The 9,569-nt window shown below is 38.8% G+C and overlaps 1 protein-coding gene across 1 annotated transcript in view; it reads left to right on the forward strand.

Annotated features, from left to right (window-relative positions):
- The window catches only part of LOC106883236 (protein MON2 homolog), a 690,047-nt gene that overhangs the window by 41,309 nt on the left and 639,169 nt on the right, over positions 1-9,569 (forward strand). Inside the window, exons 6-9 of the mRNA XM_052972014.1 lie at positions 2,398-2,498; positions 3,147-3,272; positions 5,283-5,477; positions 7,287-7,411. Coding sequence (XP_052827974.1) covers positions 2,398-2,498; positions 3,147-3,272; positions 5,283-5,477; positions 7,287-7,411 — 547 coding nt within the window. The remainder of the gene's footprint in view (positions 1-2,397; positions 2,499-3,146; positions 3,273-5,282; positions 5,478-7,286; positions 7,412-9,569) is intronic.

Here is a 9,569-nt window from a genome sequence, read left to right on the forward strand (position 1 = left end):
ATATATAGAGGCGCAGGCATGGCTGTGTGGTAAGTAGTATGCTTACCAACCACATGGTCTCGGGTTCAATCCCACTGCATGACACCTTGGGCAATGACCAAAGCCTTGTGAGTGGATTTGGTAGACGGAAACAGAAGGAAGCCCGTTGTATATATACATATGTGTGTGTGTGTTTGTGTGTCTGTGTTTGTCTCCCCACCATCACTTGGCAACCGATGTTGGTGTGATTACGTCTCTGTAACTTAGCGGTTCGGCTAAAGAGACCGATAGAATAAACACTAGGCTTATAAAGGCGGGTGCCTGACTGGCTCACATGCTGGTGGTATGTAAATAGTACCATTTGAGCATGGCTCCCATGGCATCATCTGAATGTGGTCAATGCAGGTGCTGCCTAACTGGCTCCCATGCCAGTGGTATGTAAAAAGCACCATTTGAGCATTGCGAATGCCAGTACCATCTGACTGCCCCTGTGTCAGTGGCACGTAAAAAACACCCACTACACTCTCAGAGTGGTTGGCGTTAATAAGGGCATCCAGCTGTAGAAACCTTGCCATATCGGATTGGAGCCTGGCGCTGTCCTGAGTCAAACTGTCCAACTCATGCCAGCGTGGAAAGCAGATGTTAAACGATGATGATGATGAGGATGATGATGTTTCCCCAATGCATTATAGCAAGTGAGTTTGCTTGTATGCTTTTAAAGTAAAACAACTTTATCCTGTTTAAATAGTAATTTTGTGTTAAGTTCTAGATCTGCTATTTATAAATATTGAACTCTTTTGTCTGGAGAGCCAGGCCAGACTTTGCAAATGGTTAATGTAATAGTTTGTAGGAATCAGTAACTACAACTGGAGTGGCAATATCAACGGAGAAACTGCCAAGAGATTTGAGTTACCATCTCGGCAATGTTGACTCTGTCCTTCATCCTTCAAGGGTCGGTAAAATAAAGTGCTGGTTAAATATTGCAGGAAATATGTTTGGCCAGGTTGTTAAATGCCTTTGCTTTGCAATCACATGGTTTTGGGTTCAACCCCATTGCATGACATCTTGGCCAAAAGTGTCTTCTGCCACTACCTTGCGTTGGCCAATGCTATATGGGTGGAATTAGACACATATATACATGTGTGTGTGTGTTGATATGTATTGTGAAAATATACATATTGTTGATCAAAACTGAAGAACTGATGTTTTTGAACAAAAACATCCTATGTGATTGCTGTTTCTCCCAAGTTAAAGAGGTGCTCCCTTGTAGCTCTCATCACAGCATTGTTAATGCAATGAATCAATGATTGGCCCCTTTGGATGCCTGCAAAAAATGTATGATATAAGTAAATAGATACCAGGTCTGTTTAAAATCAACTTATCACCCACCTCCTTTCATCTCAACTAAAATTTTGAGCTTTGTGCTTGTGTTAGAAATTATAACAGAACTTTATTAAAAAAAGTTTTGACTGCAGCATTGTGAGACAAAACCTTCAAGAATTATTTCTGAAAACTAGTTCAATGCAAATTAGAAAGAAAGGAATGAAGGTAAAAATAAGAAAGGTAATACCTTTAGGGTATCAGCTATTTTCCTTTTTTAAGAAAAGATCAGTTAAACTCTTAAACTCAATCTAAATCTGCCTTTCTGCTAACACCTTCATTATCATCATCATCATTATCATCATCATCATTATCACTGTCGTTTAACGTTCACTTTCCATGCTGGCATGGATGAGAAAATTTGACTGAGGACTAGCAAGCCAGTAGGCTGCACCAGGCTCCAATCTGATTTGGCAAAGTTTCTTATTTCTTTACTGCCCACAGGGGGCTACACACAGAGGAGACAAACAAGGACAGACAAACGGATTAAGTCGATTATATTGACCCCAGTGCATGACTGATACTTATTTAATCGACCCCGAAAGGATGAAAGGCAAAGTCGACTTGAGCAGAATTTGAACACAGAACGTAGTGACCGGCGAAATGCCGCTAAGCATTTCGCCTGGCAAGCTAACGTTTCTGTCAGTTCGCTGTCTTGAAATCTGGCAAAGTTTCTACAGGTGGTTACCCTTCCTAACACCAACCACTCCGAGAGTGTAGTGGGTGCTTTTTATGTGCCACCGGCATGGGAGCCAGTCAGGCAGCACTGGCATCGATCATGCTTGAATGGTGCTTTTTATGTGCCACCGGCATGGGAGCCAGTCAGCCGGCACTGGCAACAATCAAGCTCGAATGGTCCTTTTTACGTACCACCAGCATGGGACCAGTCAGCCAGCATAAACATAACTCCCCACGACTTAGTAAAAAAAAAATGAAATCACCAATCTTTTGTTTTAGAAGGTAAAGTGTCTCTTCTATGTGTTGTTGTTGTTGTTTGTGTATTTTGTAGGAAATAACTTCACAATTTCCTTGTTTCAGAAGTTAATGGCAATATAGCTTTTGAAGATTTGAAGATAGGTAGTAAAACACCTCCCAAATCTTTGCAGCCATGTGCAGGAGACGCCTACTTGCTCTTTCAGGTAATTTATTTTCTTATCATTCATTGCTCTTATACTTTAAAGAGACAAAAATTGAAATACAGGTGTGGTTGTAACCATGTAACTAAGTAATTTGCTTGATGGATATTGTGCAGAAGCCTGCTATATGTATGTATGTGTGCAAGTATGAATGTGTGCAAGCCGATTGCGGGTGCAGATCTCGGTGCTAGTAACAAATATTTGAATAACACCTTGGAGACCTGCTGCAGATGGTGGGTACGGACCAGCTCAAGAGCTGCGAATCATTATGGACCCGGATTTTCCATGTGTGCTAGTATGTATGTATGTATGTATGTATGTACGTACGTACGTATGTATGTATGTATGTATGTACGTACGTACGTACGTACGTATGTATGTATGTATGTATGTATGTATGCATGCATGCATGCATGTCTGTCTGTTTGTCTCTCTGCCCTGCCACAATCCAAAGGTTGGCTCAGGGCTATAGGAGAAGACAATTGCCCGGGTGTCATGTTGTGGGACTGAACCCAAAGCCATTTGGTTGCAAAGCAAACTTCTTAACTACACAACTAATATAATTTTGAAACTTAAGAAAAAAAAAAACCAGAAGAAAAGATAGAAACAAAACAATGAAACTTAATGCAATTATTATTTTTTTAATTCCAGGATCTGTGCCAACTTGTGAATGCTGATCAACCCTACTGGCTCGTTGGAATGACAGAAATGACCCGCACATTTGGGTTGGAACTTCTCGAATCGGTCCTCACTACATTCTCAAATATCTTCTTACACGTGAGTAGCTTCCCAACGAAATCCTCTCATCTTTTCTTGATGCTTACAGATTCATAGTTATGGTAGTGCTCCACTTCACCGATGGAGTAAAAAAACGAAAATTTAGAGAAATTAAGCAAAACTATATCTGAAGTTGTTTCCTGTGTGCTGGAAAAAATTCAAAAAAATTAAATTACGACAAACGTAAATAAACAAACGAAGTTTGCTTTTAGAAGCGTTGAGATGTCTTTAGAAAGTTAAAGAAGTGATTTTAAATTCTCAATCGCAGAATAATGCTAATAATATAGCCTGAACAGGATAAACTACTCCTATTTTGCAGAGAAAAATAGGGGTAGTTTATCCTGTTCAGGCTATATTATTAGCATTATTCTGCGATTGAGAATTTAAAATCACTTCTTTAACTTTCAAAAAAATTAATTTCAAGTGCAGGCATAAATCAGTATGTATGTGTGTGTATTTGTGTATTTGTGTGTAAATAAGTAAGTGTGTGTAGACAAATGAATATGTAGAAACTGTTTTTACAACTAATTCTGTATAAATTATGTCTGTACAAGTGAGTCTTTATTGTCTGTATGTGTGTGTATATAATCGAGGCTGTATAAACTGTGTATATACGTGTGCATGTAATTGGATTTTTATTAATTGTGCATGTGTGTGTCTGTACAAGTGGCTTGTTGAAGCTGTGTATGTATACACAAGTGAGTCTATTTAACTGTATATGTACGTTTATATACAAGTGGCTCTGTATAAGCATGTACAGTTCCGGGTGCAGCAATGTACATAATTAGGGTTGTGTCATTGAAAATGCCTTTATCAAGGCTGTCCATGATTAGGTATGCTTGTTTACATTGCAGCACACTGATTGTTAATTAGCTGAGAATTTAATTAATGAAATTGGCACCAAGTGAATATGCACGTCTGGGGTCATGTAGCTGGCATGCCATATAATTTTGTTTACTGGAATTTTTTCAGGCGTGTTTCACGGCAGCAGTTTGAGCTGCATATACAAAATAACAGCAAAATTTCCCTCAATTAACACTGCTGTTTTTTAAATGGATATTACACATAGATCTTTAGAACTGCATGTCTTGAATGAAATTAGAAAGACTATGGCTAAAATGTTGGTTTAAACTTCTGTCCATCACAAACTGATACACCAGACATTAAACATCCATGCTAGTGGCCCGTAAATAGCACCATTTGAGCATGATCATTACCAGCGTTGCCTTCTAGCATTTGTGATGGTGGCACATTAGAAAATCATTCGAGCGAGGTCGTTGCCAAATCCGCTGGAGTGGCTCCCGTGCAGGTGGCATGTAAAAAACACCTTTTTGAGCATGGCCATTGCCAGTACCGTGTGACTGGCCCTCGTGCCGGTGGCACGTAAAAGCACCCACTACACTCTTGGAGTGGTTAGCATTAGGAAGGGCATCCAGCTGTAGAAACCTTGCCTGATCCGATTGAGCCTGGTGTAGCCTTCTGGCTTGCCAGTCCTCAGTCAAACTGAGAAAGAGACAGACATACATACATACATACATACATACATACATACATATTAGCACACATGGAAAATCCGGGTCTGTAATGATTCACAGCTTTTGAGCTGGTCCATACCCACCATCTGTAGCAGCTCTCCAAGGTGTTATTCAAATATTTATTACTACCTCCGAGATCTGCACCCACAATCGGCTTGCACATATGCATACCTGCACCCTGACTCTGAAATTCAGACTATTCATTTCAGCTGATGTACGCAGGAGAGATGAGAGCACTAGTGTGAACATGTGATGGAAATAGACAGTAAATGCTTGTTGGGAAGTTGTTATGTATTGTTGGTGTATAGCGCGTGTGTAGACAAGCGTGTTAAATTTCCAGTTGTAGAGCAGATGTACCCATCATCTGCCAGCATCAGAAGAGATTCCATTAAAATATTTATAATGATGTTGACTATTATATTATGATTACTGACACAATTTTCACTATGGCTTTTATACTTGTTTTATTTTACAGCATCCAGAGTTCAGTTTTATGTTAAAAGAGCGTGTATGTCCATTGGTAATCAAGCTGTTCTCACCGAGTCTCAAGTACAGACAGGGAGTGCCTCCACCGCCATCACCTGCTCCTGTAGAAAAGCCTTTTTTCCCCATTGTAATGAGACTTCTTCGGATTGTCTCTGTCCTTATAAAATATTACTACCAACTTCTGGTGAGTTATCTACTCTCTGAAATGATATTTTATGCCAACATTGTTTAACATCTAATGACAGATATCATTGATTGACATCTGCTCTCTCTCTTTCTTAAGATCATCATCATCATCGTATATATACATATATATATATATATATATATATATATATATACGTATATATATATAGTGACCATATCATGTGTTTACGGCATTAATCCCCTTGTGATTACTTCAATACAATGTATTATGGTTTGATGGTATAACATGGTTCTTCATCAGTGGTTTTGGTGCTATGGGGTACTTTGGGTGTTTAGAAGTATCACATTTTTTTGCTTTGAAATAAAATATTTAAACTGGGTGCAATACGTACATTTTAAACATATTTTTGAGAAAATCTTTGTTGAGATTAAATCACGAGTCAAAATTGTGTTATCTGCAAGCAAAAACATAACTGATGATGTATAAAGATCCCATATGCTTTCATCATACAAATCCTCATCTTGCTTTTAATAGTTTCCATAAAAATTTAACACAAGAGCCATCCATTTTAGATGGAATAACGTATAAGAAAATGAGGATAATAAACCACTCTACAAAGGCATAGATTCTGTTTGATTAAAATTGTAATTTTTTTGTCTACTAACAGCATCGTCCGAGCGTGATCATTGCCAGAGCAGCCGTCTGGCTTCCGTGCTAGTGGCACGTAAATAGCACCATTTGAGCGTGATCGTTACCAGCGTCGCCTTACTGGCACATTAGAAAATCATTCGAGCGAGGTCATTGTCAGTGCCGCTGGACTGGCTCCTGTACAGGTGGCACGTAAAAAACACCATTTTGAGCGTGGCCGTTGCCTGTACCGCATGACTGGCCCTCGTGCCAGTGGCACGTAAAAGCACCCATTACACTCTCAGAGTAGTTGGCATTAGGAAGGGCATCCAGCTGCAGAAACTCTGCCAGATCAGATTGGAGCCTGGTACAGCTATCTGGTTCACCAGTCCTCAGTCAAATCATCCAACCCATGCTAGCATGGAAAGCGGACATTAAACGATGATGATGATGACTGTGCAAAATGAAGATTAAATCTAAGAACAGTCTAAAAGTTGATTAGTTTGTCTAAATCTCTGTCTTATAATCATTAGTTTTCCTCTCTTTCTATTTACCTCTTTCTTTTATTTTTCTATCACTAAATTACATCAGACTTGAAATTAAAATCATTTACAATAGCTATATATAAATGATTACATATATTGATTATTTAATTAAATATCAGTGTGTTGTTTTGTACTATGAATTTTGTAAAACATTTACTGGCTGTTGAAGTGTTAGCCACAAGTATAGTTTCCATGGCTGTTTATCACGAGCAGTGGTGATATCGAAAATGAATATGAATGTGTAGAGAAAAGAAATATCAGAGAAAGCATTATTACATTCAATGTTTTTCCTTAGAAGTAATAACACATTTTTATAACAAGCAGTTTTGGTTTATTAGTATCATTTTATTTCAACACTGATTTGGTGTCAGGAAGAGCTTAGAAACCAGCCATAGAAATTATGCCAAAAGAAGGAGCCTATGAATGAGATGTGGCCATCCTCTGACTCAATTTAGGGGGGCAGCAACTCCAAATATGAACTGACTCAGAATGAATGACCCTTTCAACCCATGACAGCATGGAGAACAGATGTAACAATGAGGATAATAATAATGATGGTGGTGATGATGATGATGATGATGATGATGATGATGATGATGGGTAATCATAATGTATAAAAGAAAATAGTAATTGTTCTTTGTTAATTACAAATTTGATCTCTTCTTCGTTATAGGTAACTGAGTGTGAGATCTTCCTGTCGTTACTTGTGAAATTTCTTGAGCCAGAAAAATCGAGCTGGCAAAGATGCCTCACCCTCGAGGTTTTGCATAAACTGACTGTTCAACCGGGATTATTAAGGTGAGCCGAGGAAATTGATTCTTCATTTAATTGTAATTTTTCAGTTCTAACGGAACACAAAAAAAAAACAGAAAAAAAATGGTGGAGGCGCGTGGTTTCGATTCCTGGACTGGGCGACACATTGTGTTCTTGAGCAAAACACTTCATTTCACGTTGCTCCAGGTCACTCAGCTGGCAAAAATGAGTAACGCTACGATGGACTGGTGTCCCGTCCAGCTGGGGAACGCATATGCCATTGAAACTGGGAAACCAGGCCCATGAGCCTGGCTAGGCTTTAAAAGGGCGCACTTATTTATTTTTTTTTTAATGGAACAAAATAATTAAACCCCTGGCGTTAGAGTGAATTGAGTAGATTAAATTGATGTTTTTTAGTCAATATTTTAAACGCTATCATTAAGTTACTCCCTCAGGTAAAGCCCTTTGCTCTATTTACGTTAATCCATAAAAATGAAGACTGTTTCTTTTCCATGTTGAAAATAGGCATGGTTATGTGATTAAGTATTTTGCTTTGGACTCCTATCGTTTTGTGTGTCACAATGATCAAATGTCTTTTGCTATAACCTCAAACTGATGAAAGTCTTGTGATTAAACTAGCAAATGAAACTATGCAGAAGTCTGTTATGGCCTTGTGTGTGTGTGTGTGTGTTTTCCTATTTGTGCTTTGACATTGTTTATGCAGTATCTAAAAGAATGCCACTATTTTGGCGGTGGTGTCATTCCTTATGCCTACCTTAGAAATATGTCTAGCTGTTGGGCCATTCACTACGTGAAAGACTAGGGAAATAGGTATTCTACTTGGAAACAAGTTGGTGTCAGCGACCGAAAGAGCAACAGGTTGTAGAAAACTGCCTCAGCAAGTCTCGGCTAATCCACGCTAGCACTGAAAAAGCTGATGTATATCTGTTTTATCTTTCCCTTGTTTCAGTCATTGGACTGTGGCCATGCTGGGGCATCACCTTGAAGAATTTACTTGGACAAGCCATGACTTATTTTCTTTCTTTTCTTAAACTCCGATACTTAGTATATCAGTCACTTTTACCGAACCGCTAAGTTGCAGGGATGTGAACAAACCGGCACTGGCTGTCAGGCTGTTGGGTGGGGTGGAAACAAACACAAAGATACACACACACACACACACACACACACACACACACACACACACAGACATATATGAGACAAACTTCCATTCAGTTTCTATCTATCAAATTCACTCACAAGGCATTAGTTGACCCAGGGCTAATGTAGGTAGAGACTTACCCAAGGTGCCACAGAGTGGGACTGAACTCAGAAACCCATGGTTGCAAAATGAGCTTCATAACTACACAGCCAGGCCTGTGCCTTGGAAGTTTTTGTCATATTATTTACAACTTCCGCAGCTTGTGAGGAGGACCCAGTTGTATAGTTTAACGAAACTTTTCCTCTCTACTCCAGTCTCAATTTATTATTCATTTCTCAACATTCTTGAATCATAGGCACCTATCAAACCGCTTTACTTCTCTCTCAGATTATCCTTGTCCTTGATTTCATTCACAGCTTCTCTTGCGGAACATTAATGGCATTAATCTTACTAATCTTGGAGGGCCTGCAGCCCTCCCTCTTCCGGACCAAACCTATAAACACACACACACACATATGTATATGTAGGTTAGTTGGTTGATTGGATTGAAGATAATTTATCTTATCTAAATCTTTGATGAAGCGTATATTATGAAGGAAAGAAAAAAAAACTAGTAATGTGTCCAACTCATTGAGTGTTTCCATGACAACAGGCCATTTATTGAATTTTACATGCAAACTATTTCCAGATAGTTTGGCTGTGTGGTTAAGAAGCTCACTTTGTAACCATGTGGCTTTGGGTTCAGCCCTGCTGTGCAGCATCTTGGGCAATGGTCTTCTAGTATAGCCCTGGGCTGACCCAAACCTTGTGAGTGGATTTGGTAGACAGAAATTGTGTGGTAGCCCATCATATATATATATATATATATATATATATATAAAGAAGACAGAAAATGAAGAAATATCGATGAACAACAATTGACTTACATCAATTATTATTTATTAATTCAATACAAATAGACTGCATCCCATCTAACAGCTGTTTCTGTCTCCAATGTTGTGTATTTTAATCTCTTATCAGCTAACCTATATTCATATATAT

The sequence above is a fragment of the Octopus bimaculoides genome, chromosome 11, assembly GCF_001194135.2.
Source record: "Octopus bimaculoides isolate UCB-OBI-ISO-001 chromosome 11, ASM119413v2, whole genome shotgun sequence".
In the NCBI taxonomy this organism is placed as follows: Eukaryota; Metazoa; Mollusca; class Cephalopoda; order Octopoda; family Octopodidae; genus Octopus; species Octopus bimaculoides.